Source organism: Crinia signifera, chromosome 5 (assembly GCF_055691185.1).
Source record: "Crinia signifera chromosome 5, ASM5569118v1, whole genome shotgun sequence".
In the NCBI taxonomy this organism is placed as follows: Eukaryota; Metazoa; Chordata; class Amphibia; order Anura; family Myobatrachidae; genus Crinia; species Crinia signifera.
Genome location: NC_139221.1, coordinates 6,546,931 through 6,571,070, shown reverse-complemented (window position 1 = coordinate 6,571,070; position 24,140 = coordinate 6,546,931). Strand labels below are relative to the sequence as shown.

At 57.3% G+C, this 24,140-nt stretch overlaps 2 protein-coding genes across 5 annotated transcripts in view; one reads left to right on the top strand and one right to left on the bottom strand.

Annotated features, from left to right (window-relative positions):
- Positions 1-8,408: 8,408 nt before the first annotated feature.
- Positions 8,409-16,856, bottom strand: ANAPC15 (anaphase promoting complex subunit 15). The gene is made up of 5 exons (XM_083186575.1): positions 16,702-16,856; positions 15,836-15,958; positions 15,705-15,764; positions 9,207-9,341; positions 8,409-9,127 (listed from the first exon to the last, which is right to left on the bottom strand). The coding sequence occupies exons 2-5, from the start codon at positions 15,953-15,955 to the stop codon at positions 9,080-9,082; spliced, it is 363 nt and encodes a 120-aa protein (XP_083042701.1). The 5' UTR covers positions 15,956-15,958; positions 16,702-16,856; the 3' UTR covers positions 8,409-9,079.
- Position 16,857: 1 nt separating this feature from the next.
- The window catches only part of CCM2 (CCM2 scaffold protein), a 42,371-nt gene continuing 35,088 nt past the window's right edge, over positions 16,858-24,140 (top strand). Inside the window, exons 1-2 of one of the 4 annotated variants that reach the window (XM_083186568.1) lie at positions 16,858-17,034; positions 19,536-19,833. In XM_083186568.1, coding sequence (XP_083042694.1) covers positions 19,804-19,833 — 30 coding nt within the window. In that variant the 5' untranslated portion in view covers positions 16,858-17,034; positions 19,536-19,803. Of the gene's footprint in view, positions 17,039-19,535; positions 19,834-24,140 lie in introns of all 4 variants that reach the window. The other 3 variants (XM_083186565.1, XM_083186566.1, XM_083186567.1) reach the window with 3 other exon arrangements.

The window sequence follows — 24,140 nt, the reverse complement described above, 5'->3', positions numbered from 1 at the left end:
GTGGCTGCAGTGATCCCGGCGTACAGCAGGTGGTCGTGTTCCCACATCACTGTAATGTAGCTCTATAGAGAGTGGCTGCAGTGCTCTCGGTGTACAGCAGGTGGTGGTGTCCCCACATCGCTGTTATGTGGCTCTATAGAGTGGCTGCAGTGCTCCCGGCGTACAGCAGGTGGCGGTGTCCCCACATCACTGTAATGTGGCTCTATAGAGTGGCTGCAGTGCTCCCGGCGTACAGCAGGTGGCGGTGTCCCCACATCACTGTAATGTGGCTCTATAGAGAGCAGCTGCAGTGCTCCCAGTGTACAGCAGGTGGCGGTGTCCCCACATCACTGTAATGTAGCACTATAGAGTGGCTGCAGTGGTGGCGTACAGCAGGTGGCGGTGTCCCCGCATCACTGTAATGTAGCTCTATAGAGAGTGGCTGCAGTGCTCCCATCGTACAGCAGGTTGTGGTGTCCCCACATCACTGTAATGTGGCTCTATAGAGAGTGGCTGCAGTGCTCCCGGCGTACAGCAGGGGGCGGTGTCCCCACATCACTGTAATGTAGCTCTATAGAGTGTGGCTGCAGTGCTCCCAGTGTACAGCAGGTGGCTGTGTCCCCACATCGCTGTAATGTAGCTCTATAGAGAGTGGCTGCAGTGCTCCCAGTGTACAGTAGGTGGCGGTGTCTCCACATCACTTTAATGTAGCTCTATAGAGAGTGGCTGCAGTGCTCCCAGTGTACAGCAGGTGGCGGTGTCTCCACATACCTTTAATGTAGCTCTATAGAGAGTGGCTGCAGTGTTCCCGACGTACAGCAGGTGGCGGTGTCCCCACATCACTGTAATGTAGCTCTATAGAGAGTGGCTACAGTGCTCTGGCGTACAGCAGGTGGCGGTGTCCCCACATCACTGTAATATGGCTCTATCTAGATCAGCTGCAGTGCTCCCGGCGTACAGTAGGTGGCGGTGTCTCCACATCGCTGTAATGTAGCTCTAAAGAGAGTAGCTGCAGTGCTCCCAGTGTACAGCAGGTGGCGGTGTCCCCACATCGCTGTAATGTAGCTCTATAGAGTGGCTGCAGTGCTCCCGGCGTACAGCAGGTGGTCGTGTTCCCACATCACTGTAATGTAGCTCTATAGAGAGTGGCTGCAGTGCTCTCGGTGTACAGCAGGTGGTGGTGTCCCCACATCGCTGTAATGTGGCTCTAAAGAGTGGCTGCAGTGCTCCCGGCGTACAGCAGGTGGCGGTGTCCCCACATCACTGTAATGTGGCTCTATAGAGTGGCTGCAGTGCTCCCGGCGTACAGCAGGTGGCGGTGTCCCCACATCACTGTAATGTGGCTCTATAGAGAGCAGCTGCAGTGCTCCCAGTGTACAGCAGGTGGCGGTGTCCCCACATCACTGTAATGTAGCACTATAGAGTGGCTGCAGTGGTGGCGTACAGCAGGTGGCGGTGTCCCCGCATCACTGTAATGTAGCTCTATAGAGAGTGGCTGCAGTGCTCCCGTCGTACAGCAGGTTGCGGTGTCCCCACATCACTGTAATGTGGCTCTATAGAGAGTGGCTGCAGTGCTCCCGGCGTACAGCAGGGGGCGGTGTCCCCACATCACTGTAATGTAGCTCTATAGAGTGGCTGCAGTGCTCCCAGTGTACAGCAGGTGGCGGTGTCTCCACATCACTTTAATGTAGCTCTATAGAGAGTGGCTGCAGTGCTCCCAGTGTACAGCAGGTGGCTGTGTCCCCACATCACTGTAATGTAGCTCTATAGAGTGGCTGCAGTGCTCCCGGCGTACAGCAGGTGGCAGTGTCCCCACATCACTGTAATGTGGCTCTATAGAGATCAGCTGCAGTGCTCCCGGCGTACAGCAGGTGGCGGTGTCCCCACATCACTGTAATGTAGCGCTATAGAGTGGCTGCAGTGCTCCCGGCGTACAGCAGGTGGCGGTGTCCCCACATAACTGTAATGTAGCGCTATAGAGAGTGGCTGCAATGCTCCCGGCGTACAGCAGGTGGCGGTGTCCCCACATCACTGTAATGTAGCGCTATATAGAGTGGCTGCAGTGCTCCCGGCGTACAGCAGGAGCGGTGTCCCCACAACACTGTAATGTGGCTCGGTACTCTTTACCTAGCACGGCGCCCATTGCGGTCATCGCGGGCATTGAATGCACTAAAAAATCTGGTGCGACGCGACCGACGCGATGCCCGCGATTTCCCATAGGGACCAATGTTAAATTTCTCAATTGACCGATTTTACTGTTCAATGCCTCAATTGACACGATTTTTCCATAGGAAACAATGTTAAATGGCCCACAGAGGCTAAATAGGCACCCTGAAGTGTGAAATGGCCCCCACAATTGTTAACGCCACCCCACGATCAACGTGAACCCGAAGCGTGGCGAGCGCAGCGAGCCCGCGAGGGGCGGCGGTACGCGTCCTGCGACCTTTTCATACCCCCACTATCCACGTCGGCGTGGAGTTGAGAATAGAATAGTGTGGCGAGCGCAGCGAGCCCGAAGCGTGGCGAGCCCCGCGAGGGGACGAGGATACCTGTGAAGCCCGCGAAGGGACGCGTTTACCTGTGAAGGTATCCGCGTCCCCTCGCTGCGCTCACCACACTATTCTATTCTCAACTCCACGCCGACGTGGATAGTGGGGGTATGAAAAGGTCGTAGGACGCGTACCGCCGCCGCTCGCCACGCTTCGGGTTGACGATCGTGGGGTGGCGTTAACAATTGTGGGGGCCATTTCACACTTCAGGGTGCCTATTTGGCCTCTGTGGGCCATTTAACATTGTTTCCTATGGAAAAATCGTGTCAATTGAGGCATTGAACAGTAAAATCGGGTCAATTGAGAAATTTAACATTGTTCCCTATGGGAAATCGCGGGCATCGCGTCGGTCGCGTCGCACCCGATTTTTAGTGCATTCAATGGCCGCGATGCCCGCGATTTTTTTACCTGCGATGCCCACGATCAAAATCGTGGGCGCCGTGCTAGGTAGAGTACCTGTGGCTCTATAGAGATCAGCTGCAGTGCTCCCGGTGTACAGCAGATCGTGGTGTCCCCACATCACTGTAATGTAGCTCTATAGAGAGTGGCTGCAGTGCTCCCGGTGTACAGCAGGTCGCGGTGTCCCCACATCACTGTAATGTAGCTCTATAGAGAGTGGCTGCAGTGCTCCCGGTGTACAGCAGGTCGCGGTGTCCCCACATCACTGTAATGTAGCTCTATAGAGAGTGGCTGCAGTGCTCCCGGTGTACAGCAGGTGGCGGTGTCCCCACATCACTGTAATGTGGCTGTATAGAGATCAGCTGCAGTGCTCCCGGTGTACAGCAGGTGGCGGTGTCCCCACATCACTGTAATGTAGCGCTATAGAGTGGCTGCAGTGGTGGCGTACAGCAGGTGGCCGTGTTCCCACATCACTGTAAATGTAGCACTATAGAGTGGCTGCAGTGCTCCCGGCGTACAGCAGGTGGCGGTGTCCCCGCATCACTGTAATGTGGCTCTATAGAGATCAGTTGCAGTGCTCCCGGTGTACAGCAGGTGGCGGTGCTCCCACATCACTGTAATGTGGCTCTATAGAGAGTGGCTGCAGTGCTCCCGGCGTGGAGCAGGTGGTGGTGTCCACACATCACTGTAATGTGGCTCTATAGAGATCAACTGCAGTGCTCCCGGTGTACAGCAGGTCGCGGTGTCCCCACATCACTGTAATGTAGCTCTATAGAGAGTGGCTGCAGTGCTCCCGGTGTACAGCAAGTGGTCAGTGTTGCCTTTGTTTTATACTGTACTGTGTGGTCAGGGGCAGCAAGGCGCCCTTGCACAATTTGAAAGCGCTAAATCAAGCCTGCTGGTGGCGGCGAAACTCATAGGGGGACTCGTGTGTCCAAAGTAAACCCCAGTCATGGCCGGAGCTGCTCAGATTGACGTATGTGAGTCCGTGACACTGACCACAGACTGTCGACATGAACTATCAACCAGAAGCAATGGGCGAATACCCGGTCCTGAGGTGTTGCCCTCTGTGCTGCCAAACAAGCAGTTCGCCCCCAGTGCCTCGTATCCCATATGTGCCCATTAGATGCCCCCGGTGCCCCTTATCCCATATGTGCCCTATAGATGTCCCCAGTGTCTCATATGCCATATGTGCCCAATAGATGCCCCCAATACCTCATATCCTGCATGTGCCCAACAAATTCCACCAGTGCCTCGTATCCTGTATGTGCCCAATATCCCGTATGTGCCCAACAAATTCCACCAGTGCCTCGTATCCTGTATGTGCCCAATATCCCGTATGTGCCCAACAAATTCCACCAGTGCCTCGTATCCTGTATGTGCCCATTAGATGCCCCCAGTGCCTCGTATACTGTATGTGCCCATTAGATGCCCCCAGTGCCTCGTATCCTGTATGTGCCCAAAAGATGCCCCATATCTCGTATGTGCCCAATAGATGCCCCATATCTTGTATGTGCCCAATAAATGGCCCCAGTGCCTCATATCACGTATGTGACCAATAGATGCCCCCAATACCTCATATCCTGCATGTGCCCATTAGATGCCCCCAGTGCCCCATATCCCGTATGTGCCCAACAAATTCCACCAGTGCCTCGTATCCTGTATGTGCCCATTAGATGCCCCCAGTGCCTCGTATACTGTATGTGCCCATTAGATGCCCCCAGTGCCTCGTATCCTGTATGTGCCCAAAAGATGCCCCATATCTCGTATGTGCCCAATAGATGCCCCATATCTTGTATGTGCCCAATAAATGGCCCCAGTGCCTCATATCACGTATGTGACCAATAGATGCCCCCAATACCTCATATCCTGCATGTGCCCAACAGATGCCCCCAATACCTCATATCCTGCATGTGCCCAACAGATGCCCCCAGTGCCTCGTATCCTGTATGTGCCCAATAGATGCCTATCCCATATATGCCCAACAGATGCCCCCAGTGCCTCATATCCCGTATGTGCCCATTAGATGCCCAGTGCCTCATATCCTGTGTGTGCCCAACAGATGCCCCCAGTGCCTCATATCCCATATGTGCCCAATAGATACCCCCAGTGCCTCATATCATGTACATGCCCAATAGATGCCCCCAGTGCCTCGTATCCCGTATGTGCCCAACAAATGCACCCAGTGTTGCAGACTGTACTATCCAGCATCATCTCCCAATCTCTCCTGTGACCCCACCACCTGCAATGCTGCTGCAATCCCCAGCGCCGTGACCCCACCACCTGCAATGCTGCTGTAATCCCCAGTGCCGTGACCCCACCACCTGCAATGCTGCTGTAATCCCCAGTGCCGTGACCCCCCCCCACCTACAATGCTGCTGTAATCCCCAGTGCCATGACCCCCCCCCACCTACAATGCTGCTGTAATCCCCAGTGCCGTGACCCCACCACCTGCAATGCTGCTGTAATCCCCAGTGCCGTGACCCCACCACCTGCAATGCTGCTGCAATCCCCAGCGCCGTGACCCCACCACCTGCAATGCTGCTGTAATCCCCAGCGCCGTGACCCCCCACCTGCAATGCTGCTGTAATCCCCAGTGCCGTGACCCCACCACCTGCAATGCTGCTGTAATCCCCAGTGCCATGACCCCACCACCTGCAATGCTGCTGTAATCCCCAGTGCCGTGACCCCACCACCTGCAATGCTGCTGTAATCCCCAGTGCCGTGACCCCACCACCTGCAATGCTGCTGTAATCCCCAGTGCCGTGACCCCACCACCTGCAATGCTGCTGTAATCCCCAGTGCCGTGACCCCCCCACCTACAATGCTGCTGTAATCCCCAGTGCCGTGACCCCACCACCTGCAATGCTGCTGTAATCCCCAGTGCCGTGACCCCACCACCTGCAATGCTGCTGCAATCCCCAGCGCCGTGACCCCACCACCTGCAATGCTGCTGTAATCCCCAGCGCCGTGACCCCCCACCTGCAATGCTGCTGTAATCCCCAGTGCCGTGACCCCACCACCTGCAATGCTGCTGTAATCCCCAGTGCCGTGACCCCACCACCTGCAATGCTGCTGTAATCCCCAGTGCCGTGACCCCACCACCTGCAATGCTGCTGTAATCCCCAGTGCCGTCACCCCACCACCTGCAATGCTGCTGTAATCCCCAGCGCCGTGACCCCACCACCTGCAATGCTGCTGTAATCCCCAGTGCCGTGACCCCACCACCTGCAATGCTGCTGTAATCCCCAGCGCCGTGACCCCACCACCTGCTGTAACCCCCAGTGCCGTGACCCCACCACCTGCAATGCTGCTGTAATCTCCAGTGCCGTCACCCCACCACCTACAATGCTGCTGTAATCCCCAGTGCCGTCACCCCACCACCTACAATGCTGCTGTAATCCCCAGTGCCGTCACCCCACCACCTACAATGCTGCTGTAATCCCCAGCGCCGTGACCCCACCACCTGCTGTAATCCCCAGTGCCGTGACCCTCCCCCCCACCTGCAATGCTGCTGTAATCCCCAGCGCCGTGACCCCACCACCTGCTGTAACCCCCAGTGCCGTGACCCCACCACCTGCAATGCTGCTGTAATCTCCAGTGCCGTCACCCCACCACCTACAATGCTGCTGTAATCCCCAGTGCCGTCACCCCACCACCTACAATGCTGCTGTAATCCCCAGTGCCGTCACCCCACCACCTACAATGCTGCTGTAATCCCCAGCGCCGTGACCCCACCACCTGCTGTAATCCCCAGTGCCGTGACCCTCCCCCCCACCTGCAATGCTGCTGTAATCCCCAGCGCCGTGACCCCACCACCTGCAATGCTGCTGCAATCCCCAGCGCCGTGACCCCACCACCTGCAATGCTGCTGTAATCCCCAGCGCCGTGACCCCACCACCTGCTGTAATCCCCAGTGCCGTGACCCTCCCCGCCCACCTGCAATGCTGCTGTAATCCCCAGCGCCGTGACCCCACCACCTGCAATGCTGCTGTAATCCCCAGCGCCGTGACCCCACCACCTGCAATGCTGCTGCAATCCCCAGCACCGTGACCCCACCACCTGCAATGCTGCTGTAACCCCCAGTGCTGTGACCCCACCACCTGCAATGCTGCTGTAATCCCCAGTACTGTGACCCCACCACCTGCTGTAACCCCCAGTGCCATGACCCCACCACCTGCAATGCTGCTGTAACCCCCAGTGCCGTGACCCCACCACCTGCTGTAATCCCTAGTGCCGTGACCCTCCCCCCCACCTGCAATGCTGCTGTAATCCCCAGCGCCGTGACCCCACCACCTGCAATGCTGCTGTAATCCCCAGCGCCGTGACCCCACCACCTGCAATGCTGCTGTAATCCCCAGCGCCGTGACCCCACCACCTGCAATGCTGCTGTAATCCCCAGCGCCGTGACCCCACCACCTGCAATGCTGCTGTGACCCCCAGCGCCGTGACCTCACCACCTGCAATGCTGCTGTAATCCCCAGTGCCGTGACCCCACCACCTGCAATGCTGCTGTAATCCCCAGTGCCGTGACCCCACCACCTGCAATGCTGCTGTGACCCCTACCACCTGCAATGCTGCTGTAATCCCCAGTGCTGTGACCCCACCACCTGCAATGCTGCTGTAATCCCCACCACCTGCAATGCTGCTGCAATCCCCAGCGCCGTGACCCCACCACCTGCAATGCTGCTGTGACCCCACCACCTGCAATGCTGCTGCAATCCCCAGCGCCGTGACCCCACCACCTGCAATGCTGCTGTGACCCCACCACCTGCAATGCTGCTGCAATCCCCAGCGCCGTGACCCCACCACCTGCAATGCTGCTGTGACCCCACCACCTGCAATGCTGCTGTAATCCCCAGTGCTGTGACCCCACCACCTGCAATGCTGCTGTGACCCCCACCACCTGCAATGCTGCTGTAACCCCCAGCGCTGTGACCCCACCACCTGCAATGCTGCTGTGACCCCACCACCTGCAATGCTGCTGCAATCCCCAGCGCCGTGACCCCACCACCTGCAATGCTGCTGTGACCCCACCACCTGCAATGCTGCTGTGACCCCACCACCTGCAATGCTGCTGCAATCCCCAGCGCCGTGACCCCACCACCTGCAATGCTGCTGTGACCCCACCACCTGCAATGCTGCTGTAATCCCCAGTGCTGTGACCCCACCACCTGCAATGCTGCTGTGACCCCCACCACCTGCAATGCTACTGTAACCCCCAGCGCTGTGACCCCACCACCTGCAATGCTGCTGTATCTGGATCTCTGGTTGTTACATAGAGTCCTCAAGGCCCCCTAGCAGTCCAGGTATTAAGGATATCTATGCTTGAGCACAGATAGTGAAGAGTAAACCGATTGAGGTACTAATTAAGCCACCTGGGCTGAAGCAGGAGATCCTGAAAACCTGGACTGTTAGGTTTCCCTGAGGACGGACTGTGGAAACCCTGCACGACCTGCGATATTCCGATGTTCTCTCAGATTAGATAAAATCACAAAGGTTTATTCCAACGCCACAAATCACATTAAAATGCTCACATATGACACGCAGACCCCAGAAGCATGTGTCAGTACACGAGAGCTACATACGTGCTGCCAGAACATGTATCCTACATGTCAGCATATAATATACCATTTCATGTACACACAGACAGACTCGTCCAGTGCAGGCCGGCCGCATGGAGATTACTGTCTATGGCGCCCCCACTGGCAGGAAATGTGTACTACACAGTTCAAACTGAAATGTCCATGGTTCTGTGACCCAAGGCCTGGCCAAGACCCTCACGATCACCTCTGTCCCCGATGGCTGCAGCTGCATCGCCCCCCCCCCCCCAGAGAGACCCAGCGATCTGCGGCAGATGGGACAAGGGGGTTACAATTCAGAGTTCCATGTTTCCCCTGTAACCCTCCCCTACCCGCAGACGCTGCAGATACAGGGCCCTTGAGCCATGCAGCCGTCGCAGGATACTCGCTCACATCGGGCCATCGTCTCATCATTGCCGACAGAATCTCGCTGGGCTCGGCTACATTGTAATACACGGTATAAGCAGGACCGGGGTCAGGCATTGTAGTGAATGCGGCTGCAGGCATACAGACAAAGGCAGCGATCTCATCATGGCAAGCCAATGGATTTGCTGGTCCTTCACAGATCTACTAGATCATCCACTGGTCCTGGTCCTGCTCCGCTCCCTCCATGTCGGCCTAGGGAAGAGGAGAGAACGTTAGTCACAGACCCCAGCGCTGGATGTACATCGCTTCCCTATAGGTGAGATTCACGCACCTCGATCTCCCCGTCATCTGGAGACTCATTATAATCATTCATCTCGTCCATGTCCTGCATGTCTTCATCATCCTCAGAGTCTTCCTCACTGTCTTCATCATCCTCGTCATCTTCCTCTTCCTCCTCGTCATAAGGCTGGGAAACCGAGGAAAGCCAAGTTACTACCCGGACTAGAGGGGACTCCCGGTTCTGGGATAGACCATGTTTAGGTGGACAATACCACAATCAACCACTAGGGGTGGAAGGCGTCTAGTTAGACCGTGACGGGAGATCGACGCCTGCAAATGATCAACAGGAACAAGGTCCACAGTAGCACGTTCAAGGTTTTCTGGTGCCGAACGTCACAGGGGGCCCCGTGGACACCGTGTATGTGCACAGTGTCCCCCTCACTGCGGTCGCCACGTCCACTCGGATAGTAAACGATGAACCAAAAAAAAAAAAAATGAGTGTGGACCACTTTCCCGTTGATCATTCACAGACGTCACTGTCGGCAACCAAGTCTAGACCTCTAGTGGTCAATCATGGTATTGTCAACCTAAACATGATCCGTCCGCTGCCCAGATACGGGAGGTCATTCTGGATGACAAATTTTGCTGCTTTACGAGCAAACGCCACCCTCTGCCTGCACGTATGCCCTCCCCCGCTGGATGGCGAATGTCCTGCAGGCGTGTGAATGGAACTTGTGCATAAACTTCCATTTGCAGCCTCCCGGAAATAATTTGATTGGCGCTGACCATTGAATGATTTCTGTTTGTGGACAGGGCAGGAAGCTGACACCCGGTGACGTCACCCATGGAAGGCTGGAAGCCGTCCCTGTTTGTATGGGGACCAGCGTTTTCCTGGTGCCAGTGTCACTGAGGAGGCGGGGGGGGGGGGGGGGGGGGGGAGAGAGAGACAGGAAGACTGGGGGTAAGGACAGTGCAGGGGAAGGTACAGCAGGTCTGGGGAGCAGATAGTGTCAATGAAAGGGGGGGGGGGGGGGGGGGAGGGAGGGCACAGCAGCTCTCAGTGACCCTGTACCCAGCGTATGGGGGAGCAGCCAGTGTCACTGAGGGGGAGACAGGAGCACTGGGGTAAGGATAGTGCAGGGGGAGGCACAGCAGCTCTCAGTGACCCTGTACCCAGCGTATGAGAGAGCAGCCAGTGTCACTGAGGGGGAGACAGGAGCACTGGGGGTAAGGATAGTGCAGGGGGAGGCACAGCAGCTCTCAGTGACCGTGTACCCAGCGTATGGGGGAGCAGCCAGTGTCACTGAGGGAGAGACAGGAGCACTGGGGGTAAGGACAGTGCAGGGGAAGGCACAGGAGCTCTCAGTGACCCTGTACCCAGCGTATGGGGAAGCAGCCAGTGTCACTGAGGGGAGACAGGAGCACTGGGGGTAAGGATAGTGCAGGGGGAGGCACAGCAGCTCTCAGTGACCCTGTACCCAGCGTATGGGGAGCAGCCAGTGTCACTGAGGGGGAGACAGGAGCACTGGGGGTAAGGATAGTGCAGGGGGAGGCACAGCAGCTCTCAGTGACCCTGTACCCAGCGTATGGGGGAGCAGCCAGTGTCACTGAGGGGGAGACAGGAGCACTGGGGGTAAGGATAGTGCAGGGGGAGGCACAGAAGCTCTCAGTGACCCTGTACCCAGCGTATGGGGGAGCAGCCAGTGTCACTGAGGGGAGACAGGAGCACTGGGGGTAAGGATAGTGCAGGGGGAGGCACAGCAGCTCTCAGTGACCCTGTACCCAGCGTATGGGGGAGCAGCCAGTGTCACTGAGGGGAGACAGGAGCACTGGGGGTAAGGATAGTGCAGGGGGAGGCACAGCAGCTCTCAGTGACCCTGTACCCAGCGTATGGGGGAGCAGCCAGTGTCATTGAGGGGGTGACAGGAGCACTGGGGGTAAGGATAGTGCAGGGGGAGGCACAGCAGCTCTCAGTGACCCTGTACCCAGCGTATGGGGGAGCAGCCAGTGTCACTGAGGGGAGACAGGAGCACTGGGGGTAAGGATAGTGCAGGGGGAGGCACAGCAGCTCTCAGTGACCCTGTACCCAGCGTATGGGGGAGCAACCAGTGTCACTGAGGGGAGACAGGAGCACTGGGGGTAAGGATAGTGCAGGGGGAGGCACAGCAGCTCTCAGTGACCCTGTACCCAGCGTATGGGGGATCAGCCAGTGTCATTGAGGGGGTGACAGGAGCACTGGGGGTAAGGATAGTGCAGGGGGAGGCACAGCAGCTCTCAGTGACCCTGTACCCAGTGTATGGGGGAGCAGCCAGTGTCACTGAGGGGGTGACAGGAGCACTGGGGGTAAGGGTAGTGCATGTATAGGTACAGCAGCTCTCAGTGACCCTGTATCCAGCGTATGGGGGAGCAGCCGGTGTCACTGAGGGGGAGACAGGAGCACTGGGGGTAAGGATAGTGCAGGGGAAGGCACAGCAGCTCTCAGTGACCCTGTACCCAGCGTATGGGGGAGCAGCCAGTGTCACTGAGGGGGAGACAGGAGCACTGGGGGGTAAGGATAGTGCAGGGGGAGGCACAGCAGCTCTCAGTGACCCTGTACCCAGCGTATGAGGGAGCAGCCAGTGTCACTGAGGGGGAGACAGGAGCACTGGGGGGTAAGGATAGTGCAGGGGGAGGTACACCAGCTCTCAGTGACCCTGTACCCAGCGTATGGGGGAGCAGCCGGTGTCACTGAGGGGGAGACAGGAGCACCGGGGGTAAGGATAGTGCAGGGGGAGGCACAGCAGCTCTCAGTGACCCTGTACCCAGCGTATGGGGGAGCAGCCAGTGTCACTGAGGGGGAGACAGGAGCACTGGGGGTGAGGATAGTGCAGGGGGAGGCACAGCAGCTCTCAGTGACCGTGTACCCAGCGTATGGGGGAGCAGCCAGTGTCACTGAGGGGGAGACAGGAGCACTGGGGGTAAGGATAGTGCAGGGGGAGGCACAGCAGCTCTCAGTGACCCTGTACCCAGCGTATGGGGGAGCAGCCAGTGTCACTGAGGGGGAGACAGGAGCACTGGGGGTAAGGATAGTGCAGGGGGAGGCACAGCAGCTCTCAGTGACCCTGTACCCAGCGTATGGGGGAGCAGCCAGTGTCACTGAGGGGGTGACAGGTGCACTGGGGGTAAGGATAGTGCAGGGGGAGGCACCGCAGCTCTCAGTGACACTGTACCCAGCGTATGGGGGAGCAGCCAGTGTCACTGAGGGGGAGACAGGAGCACTGGGGGGTAAGGATAGTGCAGGGGGAGGCACAGCAGCTCTCAGTGACCCTGTACCCAGCGTATGGGGGAGCAGCCAGTGTCACTGGGGGGGGAGACAGGAGCACTGGGGGTAAGGATAGTGCAGGGGGAGGCACAGCAGCTCTCAGTGACCCTGTACCCAGCGTATAGGGGAGCAGCCGGTGTCACTGAGGGGAGACAGGAGCACTGGGTGTAAGGATAGTGCAGGGGGAGGCACAGCAGCTCTCAGTGACCCTGTACCCAGCGTATGGGGGAGCAGCCAGTGTCACTGAGGGGGAGACAGGAGCACTGGGGGTAAGGATAGTGCAGGGGGAGGCACAGCAGCTCTCAGTGACCCTGTACCCAGCGTATGGGGGAGCAGCCAGTGTCACTGAGGGGAGACAGGAGCACTGGGGGTAAGGATAGTGCAGGGGGAGGCACAGCAGCTCTCAGTGACCCTGTACCCAGCGTATGGGGGAGCAGCCAGTGTCACTGAGGGGGTGACAGGAGCACTGGGGGTAAGGATAGTGCAGGGGGAGGCACAGCAGCTCTCAGTGACCCTGTACCCAGCGTATGGGGGAGCAGCCAGTGTCACTGAGGGGGAGACAGGAGCACTGGGGGGTAAGGATAGTGCAGGGGGAGGCACAGCAGCTCTCAGTGACCCTGTACCCAGCGTATGAGGGAGCAGCCAGTGTCACTGAGGGGGTGACAGGAGCACTGGGGGTAAGGATAGTGCAGGGGGAGGTACAGCAGCTCTCAGTGACCCTGTACCCAGCGTATGGGGGAGCAGCCGGTGTCACTGAGGGGGAGACAGGAGCACTGGGGGGTAAGGATAGTGCAGGGGGAGGCACAGCAGCTCTCAGTGACCCTGTACCCAGCGTATGAGGGAGCAGCCAGTGTCACTGAGGGGGTGACAGGAGCACTGGGGGTAAGGATAGTGCAGGGGGAGGTACAGCAGCTCTCAGTGACCCTGTACCCAGCGTATGGGGGAGCAGCCAGTGTCACTGAGGGAGAGACAGGAGCACTGGGGGTAAGGGAAGTGCAGGGGGAGGCACAGCAGCTCTCAGTGACCGTGTACCCAGCGTATGGGGGAGCAGCCAGTGTCACTGAGGGGGAGACAGGAGCACTGGGCGGTAAGGGAAGTGCAGGGGGAGGCACAGCAGCTCTCAGTGACCGTGTACCCAGCGTATGGGGGAGCAGCCAGTGTCACTGAGGGGGAGACAGGAGCACTGGGGGTAAGGACAGTGCAGGGGGAGATACAGCAGCTCTCAGTGACCCTGTACCCAGCGTATGAGGGAGCAGCCAGTGTCACTGAGGGGGAGACAGGAGCACTGGGGGTAAGGGAAGTGCAGGGGGAGGCACAGCAGCTCTCAGTGACCCTGTACCCAGCGTATGGGGGAGCAGCCAGTGTCACTGAGGGGGAGACAGGAGCACTGGGCGGTAAGGGAAGTGCAGGGGGAGGCACAGCAGCTCTCAGTGACCTTGTACCCAGCGTATGGGGGAGCAGCCAGTGTCACTGAGGGGGAGACAGGAGCACTGGGCGGTAAGGGAAGTGCAGGGGGAGGCACAGCAGCTCTCAGTGACCGTGTACCCAGCGTATGGGGGAGCAGCCAGTGTCACTGAGGGGGAGACAGGAGCACTGGGGGTAAGGACAGTGCAGGGGGAGATACAGCAGCTCTCAGTGACCCTGTACCCAGCGTATGGGGGAGCAGCCAGTGTCACTGAGAGGAGACAGGAGCACTGGGGGTAAGGACAGTGCAGGGGGAGGCACAGCAGCTCTCAGTGACCCTGTACCCAGCGTATGAGGGAGCAGCCAGTGTCACTGAGGGGGAGACAGGAGCACTGGGGGTAAGGGTAGTGCAGGGGGAGGCACAGCAGCTCTCAGTGACCCTGTACCCAGCGTATGAGAGAGCAGCCAGTGTCACTGAGGGGGAGACAGGAGCACTGGCGGTAAGGATAGTGCAGGGGGAGGCACAGCAGCTCTCAGTGACCCTGTACCCAGCTTATGGGGGAGCAGCCAGTGTCACTGAGGGGGAGACAGGAGCACTGGGGGTAAGGATAGTGCAGGGGGAGGCACAGCAGCTCTCAGTGACCCTGTACCCAGCGTATGGGGGAGCAGCCAGTGTCACTGAGGGGGAGACAGGAGAACTGGGGGTAAGGACAGTGCAGGGGAAGGCACAGCAGGTCTGTGACCCTGTACCCAGCGTATGGGGGAGCAGCCAGTGTCACTGAGGGGGTGACAGGAACACTGGGGGTAAGGACAGTGCAGGGGGAGGCACAGCAGCTCTCAGTGACCCTGTACCCAGCATATGGGGGAGCAGCCAGTGTCACTGAGGGGGTGACAGGAGCACTGGGGGAGGCACAGCAGCTCTCAGTGACTCTGTACCCAGCGTATGGGGAGCAGCTAGTGTCACTGAGGGGGAGACAGGAGCACTGGGGGTGAGGATAGTGCAGGGGGAGGCACAGCAGCTCTCAGTGACCGTGTACCCAGCGTATGGGGGAGCAGCCAGTGTCACTGAGGGGGAGACAGGAGAACTGGGGGTAAGGATAGTGCAGGGGGAGGCACCGCAGCTCTCAGTGACCCTGTACCCAGCGTATGGGTGAGCAGCCAGTGTCACTGAGGGGGTGACAGGAGCACTGGGGGTAAGGATAGTGCAGGGGGAGGCACAGCAGCTCTCAGTGACCCTGTACCCAGCGTATGAGGGAGCAGCCAGTGTCACTGAGGGGGAGACAGGAGCACTGGGGGTAAGGGAAGTGCAGGGGGAGGCACAGCAGCTCTCAGTGACCCTGTACCCAGCGTATGGGGGAGCAGCCAGTGTCACTGAGGGGGAGACAGGAGCACTGGGGGTAAGGATAGTGCAGGGGGAGGCACAGCAGCTCTCAGTGACCCTGTACCCAGCGTATGAGGGAGCAGCCAGTGTCACTGAGGGGGAGACAGGAGCACTGGGGGTAAGGGAAGTGCAGGGGGAGGCACAGCAGCTCTCAATGACCCTGTACCCAGCGTATGGGGGAGCAGCCAGTGTCACTGAGGGGGAGACAGGAGCACTGGGGGTAAGGACAGTGCAGGGGGAGGCACAGCAGCTCTAAGTGACCCTGTACCCAGCGTATGGGGGAGCAGCCAGTGTCACTGAGGGGGAGACAGGAGCACTGGGGGTAAGGATAGTGCAGGGGGAGGTACAGCAGCTCTCAGTGACCCTGTACCCAGCGTATGGGGGAGCAGCCAGTGTCACTGAGGGGGTGAACTGAAGAACAGGAGGGAGGGTTAGCCCGGTACATCCCTATGGCAGCGCCTTACCTCAGACGTAGGCTTTCCTATAGGCACTAGGTTGTTGTCCTTCTCGGCTATGCTCTGGAGCTGTGGGACACACACAGATTAGGGGCTGAGGGTACAATACTCCCTAGGATGCCGTTGGGCCTATGACTCACCCAGGCCTGGTGCTGCTGCTCCTGCTGTTGTAGCTCATTCTCATCTACACAGGGACGATCCAGGTTAAACCACAGGGACTCGGTGACTTGTGGGAACAGTGACGGAAACAGCGTGGACATGATCTGTAGGAGAGAACCACGTATCAGCCACGGTTATGGGACATGGCTTCCCTGCTAGAGGTACCACAGAATAGGGACCGACTGCACCTCCTGTATACGGGAAAGCCCCCGAGTGCAGGCGTTACTGTCCGATACACACGTGTAACACAGAAAGTGCATAGATCAGGCATGTCCAAACTATGGCCCTCCAGCTGTTGTGAAACTACAAGTCCCATCATGCCTTGCCACAATTTTGCTATTAGGGAATGCTAAAACCATGGCAAGGCATGCTGGGATGTGTAGTTTCACAACCTCTGGAGGGCCACAGTTTGTACATGCCTGACATAGATGTAACATGCTCCATTGTATGAGCATATACATGGGTATAATGGGGCAGAATAGTGATGTTTGTGCCTATGAAATGTATAGATGAGCACATACATGTAACATTATCACTGGAAGCACATATATGTAACGTGGAGACACTGAGAGCACATACATGTAAGACCATCATTAGAAGCACATATATGTAACATGGATACACTGAGCACATACATGTAACACCCTAACTGGAAGACATACATGTAATACAAAAACACAGCACATACACATGCAACAATGGGACACTGTATGAGCACATACATGTGATATTACACTGAGCCCATGCATATAACATGGGTACATGTTATATAGATACACTTTGGGAGCACATGCATGTAACATGGAGACACTGAGCACATACATGTAATACAGATACAATGACTTACATTACACAGGGTATTTCTCCCGAGTCCAGCTGCTCCCCTGCCTCCAGCAAGATGGCGGATAACGGCCGCCAAGCCACGCCCTCCTACAGACACTGACGATAGAGCGGTGATGGGATAGACCGCCCCACTACTGCCCGTGTGCTGACGTCAGTCCTCCCAGCCACTCCCTCTCTATCATACACAGGCGGACCCCCCGCGCTGCATGCTGGGAAAGCTACACCCAACATGGCAGGATACTTGAAAAAAGTGTTGGGCGGCCGGCTGGCGGATCTTACCGGGGAGGAGTCCGGCTCCTGGGAGTGATGCTGAGTCCGGGACCCGGGGCACCATCAGGCGAGTGTGTGTTACTATTGTTACACTAGTAGTGTGCCTCACCATCACTACCTGTGCCCCCGCCCCTTTATCACCAGTGTGCCTCACCATCACTACCTGTGCCCCCGCCCCTTTATCACCAGTGTGCCTCACCATCACTACCTGTGCCCCCGCCCCTTTATCACCAGTGTGCCTCACCATCACTATCTGTGCCCCGCCCCCTTTATCACCAGTGTGCCTCACCATCACTACCTGTGCCCCCGCCCCTTTATCACCAGTGTGCCTCACCATCACTACTAGTGTCCCCGCCCCTTTATCACCAGTGTGCCTCACCAACACTACCAGTGCCCCCCTCCCCTTTATCACCAGTGTGTCTCACCATCACTACCTGTGCCCCCCCCCTTTATCACCAGTGTGCCTCACCATCACTACCTGTGCCCCGCCCCTTTATCACCAGTGTGCCTCACCATCACTACCTGTAACCCGCCCCTTTATCACCAGTGTGCCTCACCATCACTACTAGTGCCCCCACCCCTTTATCACCAGTGTGCCTCACCATCACTACCTGTGCCCCGCCCCTTTATCACCAGTGTGCCTCACCATCACTACCTGTGCACCCACCCCTTTATCACCAGTGTGCCTCACCATCACTACCTGTACCCCCGCCCCTTTATCACCAGTGTGCCTCACCATCACTACCTGTGCCCCCGCCCCTTTATCACCAATGTGCCTCACCATCACTACTAGTGCCCCCGCCCCTTTATCACCAGTGTGCCTCACCATCACTACTAGTGCCCCCGCCCCTTTATCACCAGTGTGCCTCACCATCACTACCTGTGCCAAGCCCCTTTATCACCAGTGTGCCTCACCATCACTACTAGTGCCCCCACCCCTTTATTACCAGTGTGCCTCACCATCACTACTAGTGCCCCCACCCCTTTATCACCAGTGTGCCTCACCATCACGACTTGTACCCCGCCCCTTTATCACCAGTGTGCCTCACCATCACTACCCGTGCCCCTGGCCCTTTATCACCAGTGTGCCTCACTACCAGTGCCCCCGCCCCTTTATCACCAGTGTGCCTCACCATCACTACCTGTGCCCCCGCCCCTTTATCACCAGTGTGCCTCACCATCAATACCTGTGCCCCCGCCCCTTTATCACCAGTGTTCCTCACCATCACTACCTGTACCCCGCCCCTTTCTCACCAGTGTGCCTCACCATCACTATCTGTGCCGCCACCCCTTTATCACCAGTGTGCCTCACCATCACTACCTGTGCCCCCGCCCCTTTATCACCAGTGTGCCTCACCATCACTACCTGTGCCCCCGCACTGCCCAGACACAAGCTACAGGGTCACAGAGCGGGCACTGCCCAGACACGCGCGTCAGGGTCACAGAGCGGGCACTGCCCAGACACGCGCGTCAGGGTCACAGAGCGGGCACTGCCCAGACACGCGCGTCAGGGTCACAAAGCGGGCACTGCCCAGACACGCGCGTCAGGGTCACAGAGCGGGCACCTGGTTCTAAAAAAAGCCGGGTGCGACTCGGCGTTTTGGTGTAAAAGGGGTATAACTGTACCCTGCCCCTTTCTCATCAGTGTTCCTCACCCTCACTACCTGTACCCCCGCCCCTTTATCACCAGTGCGCCTCACCATCACTACTTGTGCTCCCGCCCCTTTATCACCAGTGTGCCTCACCATCACTACCCGTGCCCACGCCCCTTTATCACCAGTGTGCCTCACCATCACTACCTGTGCCCCCGCCCCTTTATCAGCAGTGTGCCTCACCATCACTACCTGTGCCCCCGCCCCTTTATCACCAGTGTGCCTCACCATCATTACTTGTACCCCTGCCCCTTTATCACCAGTGCGCCTCACCATCACTTCCCGTGCTCCCGCCCCTTTATCAAGAGTGTGCCTCACCATCACTACCCGTGCCCCCGCCCCTTATCACCAGTGTGCCTTGCCATCACTACCCGTGCCCCCGCCCCTTTATCACCAGTGTGCCTCGCCATCACTACCTGTGCCTCTGCACCTTTATCACCAGTGTGCCTTGCCATCACTACCCGTGCCCCCGCCCCTTTATCACCAATGTGCCTCGCCATCACTACCTGTACCTCCACATCTCTGTGACCCTGTAGCGTGTGTCTGGGCAGTGCCCGCTCTGTGACCCTGACGCGCGTGTCTGGGCAGTGCCCGCTCTGTGACCCTGACGCGCATGTCTGGGCAGTGCCCGCTCTGTGACCCTGACGCGCGTGTCTGGGCAGTGCCCGCTCTGTGACCCTGACGCGCGTGTCTGGGCAGTGCCCGCTCTGTGACCCTGACGCGTGTGTCTGGGCAGTGCCCGCTCTGTGACCCTGACGCGTGTGTCTGGGCAGTGCCCGCTCTGTGACCCTGACGCGCGTGTCTGGGCAGTGCCCGCTCTGTGACCCTGTAGCTTGTGTCTGGGCAGTGCTCACTCCGTGACTGTTATTTCTCTCTCCCGGTCACACATTTTACACTATTGTCTCTTATTTTTCAGATTTTCCTAGTACACACCATGTGTGAGCGTCTTCATCTGATTTTCCCATTGCTGTGCCAGTAATCCGCATCCTCCAGGCCGCCCTTTCCTGCTGCTATCTCTGCCACCTACGGGTTCCTCGTTCCTACAGAGTCCTACCTGCAGCTGTGGGGGTGCAGGCATGTCATTGCATCCCCCAACACGGGAGACAGCGACACCACCTCCCTCCTCTCCCCACCTAGCATCTGCCCCACAGGATCGCAGGAGGAGGAAACTCTGCAGCTGAGAGATGGAAGATGACGGCAAGAAGGGGAAAAAGGTAAGAGTCTTTATCTCCTCCACACCTCATATTCTCAGATGTGCCCTGGTGAGGTGACACGTGTGTGTCATGTATCAACTGCTGATTCCTGAATCCCCCTTTCACACCAGCCAAAATTCCCGGGTTGGTCCCTGGAACAACCCTGGACTAGTGCTGGTGTCAAATGGTCCATGATTGAACCCTGCTAGCTACCAGGGTTGGTCCAGGAACCTTCCAGGGTTACTGTCTGGTGTGAAAGGTGCCTGGACATGTCCCTCCTTCCCGTGTTGCCTCTGCTAATGCTGATTGGCTATGCAGGGTAACTTCCTGTTGTGGATTTCCAGAGACACTTAGAAGCATCACACATTAAGATGCTGTGTAAGCTCTGAGGCACAACAGATCCCAGAAATGCTATTTAACCTCAGCCTGCAATGTCTGCAAAGGCCCGCCCCCCCTTCCTCCCTCCTCCCTCTCCGTCCCCCTCCCTCCCCTCCCCCCCCTCCCTCCCCTCCCTCCCCTCCCCCTCTCTAATGACCTCATCTTTGTGGGCCTAAAAAAGTCGATGACATTCTCATAGAAATGCAGGGTCATCCCAGATTCAGTATGAAAGGTGCCAACCCGAGATGTCCCTGCTTCAAAAGCTAGGGTAAACGGGGAACCCAGGAATGTCCCTGCATGTCCTGGAATTTAATTCCCGGGTTGGTCTCTGCATTTCTGGTGTGAAAGGGGTATTACCAGGTGCAGAGGCAGTGACAGTGAGAGAACCATAGTCCCCAGCAGCACAGAGTATATCAGGAGATGAGGGATGTGTCAGTGAGGACAGGGCTGCATGTGACAGGGGCAGTGACATGATGTGAGGAGGGGAATGGAGGCAGCAGGAAGCCACAGACTGAGAGTTATATAGTGGGAGGAGCAGGGTCCCCAGCAGCACAGAGTATATCAGGAGATGGGTGATGTGTCCATGTTTCACTAGAAGGTAGTCGTCTGCCCCACAGCTATGAAACACTTCCTATTGTAAAGTGCACAGATGTTAGGGCATTCTAAAGCTGTGGCAGGGCATGCTGGGATGTGTAGTTCACAGCAGCTGGAGAGCCACTGGTTGGCCAAGCCTGTAGTAGTGAACCTTGTGTGTCGGGAATATTGGTTGCACATACAAAATGACCAGCAGCAGGTGACCAGTCCACAGTGAGACCACCAGTAATGCCAGCCTGGGAACTGGAACCCACGTGACGTGACTACGTAGAGGGACAGCGCCAGAGTGACTGTATACACCTTGGCCTTGTCTGTGTCACTTCTCTGAGGTAGATGTCCGTGTTTCCTGCAGGCTGCGGCCTGGGATTACCTGACCCTCGCTCACGTCTATGCTTTACCTTGTATGGCGGATGTCTTTGTGTATGTCTGTGGCCTGTACATATCCTGGAAGGTAGATTAGATGTCAGGCTGTGCAGGGCTATCAGTGCCTGGTCCTATAGATGTGGGAGGAGCCTCACTGACACAGCAGCACAGAGTGACTGCAGACTGCATGACCTGCATATCACATACTTGCCGACTTTTTTGGCTGTGCAGCCAACTCAGTGGGGCGGGGCCATCGCCGGGAGCTGTGGGCCCGCTTGGTTGGTACAGGGAGCTGTGGGCCCGCCTGGTGAGTGTGGGGAGCTGTGGGCCCTCTTGTTGGTGCAGGGAGCTGTGGGTGCGGGGAGCTGTGGGCCCGCCTGGTGGGTGCGGGCCGCTGTGGGCCCGCCTGGAGGGTGCGGGGAGATTTTTGTCCGACTGGTGGGTGCGGGGAGCTGTGGGCCTGACTGGTGGGTGCGGGCAGCTGTGGGCCCGCCTGGTGGGTGCGGGCAGCTGTGGGCCCGCCTGGTGGATGCGGGCAGCTGTGGGCCCGCCTGGTGGGTGCGGGGAGCTTTGGGTTCGCTGGTTGGTGCCCACAGGATGAATATTATCCCGGGGACAATACCATAACGCCATATATATCCTGGTCTCTCTGGGATGCTGATGATAAACCTGCTAGTGTTTGTGTATATATAATGTATAGCTTCAGTAAGATATACGTAACTGGGCTCTATCACACTGGCACCGGGGGTGACGGGCGCTTCGATACATTGTGCTGAGATATTGTGTCAGCGCCCAGTCTCCTCCCTGAGATACATTGTTCTATATGAGATACTGTGTCAGCGCCCAGTCTCCTCCCTGCGATACATTGTTCTATATGAGATACTGTGTCAGCGCCCAGTCTCCTCCCTGAGATACATTGTTCTATATGAGATACTGTGTCAGCGCCCAGTCTCCTCCCTGAGATACATTGTTCTATATGAGATACTGTGTCAGCGCCCAGTCTCCTCCCTGCGATACATTGTTCTATATGAGATACTGTGTCAGCGCCCATTCTCCTCCCTGCGATACATTGTTCTATATGAGATACTGTGTCGGCGCCCATTCTCCTCCCTGAGATACATTGTTCTATATGAGATACTGTGTCAGCGTCCAGTCTCCTCCCTGCGATACATTGTTCTATATGAGATACTGTGTCAGCGCCCAGTCTCCTCCCTGCGATACATTGTTCTATATGAGATACTGTGTCAGCGCCCAGTCTCCTCCCTGAGATACATTGTTCTATATGAGATACTGTGTCAGCGCCCAGTCTCCTCCCTGAGATACATTGTTCTATATGAGATACTGTGTCAGCGCCCAGTCTCCTCCCTGCGATACATTGTTCTATATGAGATACTGTGTCAGCGCCCATTCTCCTCCCTGCGATACATTGTTCTATATGAGATACTGTGTCAGTGCCCAGTCTCCTCCCTGAGATACATTGTTCTATATGAGATACTGTGTCGGCGCCCAGTCTCCTCCCTGCGATACATTGTTCTATATGAGATACTGTGTCAGCGCCCAGTCTCCTCCCTGCGATACATTGTTCTATATGAGATACTGTGTCAGCACCCAGTCTCCTCCCTGAGATACATTGTTCTATATGAGATACTGTGTCGGTGCCCAGTCTCCTCCCCGCGATACATTGTTCTATATGAGATACTGTGTCGGCGCCCAGTCTCCTCCCTGAGATACGTTGTTCTATATGAGATACTGTGTCGGCGCCCAGTCTCCTCCCTGAGATACATTGTTCTATATGAGATACTGTGTCGGCGCCCAGTCTCCTCCCTGAGATACGTTGTTCTATATGAGATACTGTGTCGGCGCCCAGTCTCCTCCCTGAGATACGTTGTTCTATATGAGATACTGTGTCGGCGCCCAGTCTCCTCCCTGCGATACATTGTTCTATATGAGATACTGTGTCGGCGCCCAGTCTCCTCCCTGAGATACATTGTTCTATATGAGATACTGTGTCGGCGCCCAGTCTCCTCCCTGAGATACATTGTTCTATGTGAGATACTGTGAAGGCGCCCAGTCTCCTCCCTGCGATACATTGTTCTATATGAGATACTGTGTCAGCACCCAGTCTCCTCCCTGTGGCACTGTGGGTACTAGTTGGAGAACGTGGACTGTTAATGTGGTAGTTGCTCTGTGTCCTGGTCTCCCCTCTCCTCCCCCTGTGGCACTGTGGGTACTAGTTGGGGAATGTGGACAGGTAATGTGGGAGTGGCTCTGTGTCCTGGTCTCCCCTCTCCTCCTTCTGTGGCACTGTGGGTACTAGTTGAGGAACGTGGACCGGTAATGTGGGAGTGGCTCTGTGTCCTGGTCTCCCCTCTCCTCCCCCTGTGGCACTGTGGGTACTAGTTGGGGAACGTGGACAGGTAATGTGGGAGTGGCTCTGTGTCCTGGTCTCCCCTCTCCTCCTCCTGTGGCACTGTGGGTACTAGTTGAGGAACGTGGACAGGTAATGTGGGAGTGGCTCTGTGTCCTGGTCTCCCCGCTCCTCCTCCTGTGGCACTGTGGGTACTAGTTGGGGAACGTGGACAGGTAATGTGGGAGTGGCTCTGTGTCCTGGTCTCCCCGCTCCTCCTCCTGTGGCACTGTGGGTACTCGTTGGGGAACGTGGACAGGTAATGTGGGAGTGGCTCTGTGTCCTGGTCTTTCCTCTCCTCCTCCTGTGGCACTGTGGGTACTAGTTGGGGAACGTGGACCGGTAATGTGGGAGTGGCTCTGTGTCCTGGTCTCCCCTCTCCTCCCCCTGTGGCACTGTGGGTACTAGTTGGGGAACGTGGACAGGTAATGTGGGAGTGGCTCTGTGTCCTGGTCTCCCCTCTCCTCATCCTGTGGCACTGTGGGTACTAGTTGAGGAACGTGGACCGGTAATGTGGGAGTGGCTCTGTGTCCTGGTCTCCCCTCTCCTCCTCCTGTGGCACTGTGGGTACTAGTTGAGGAACGTG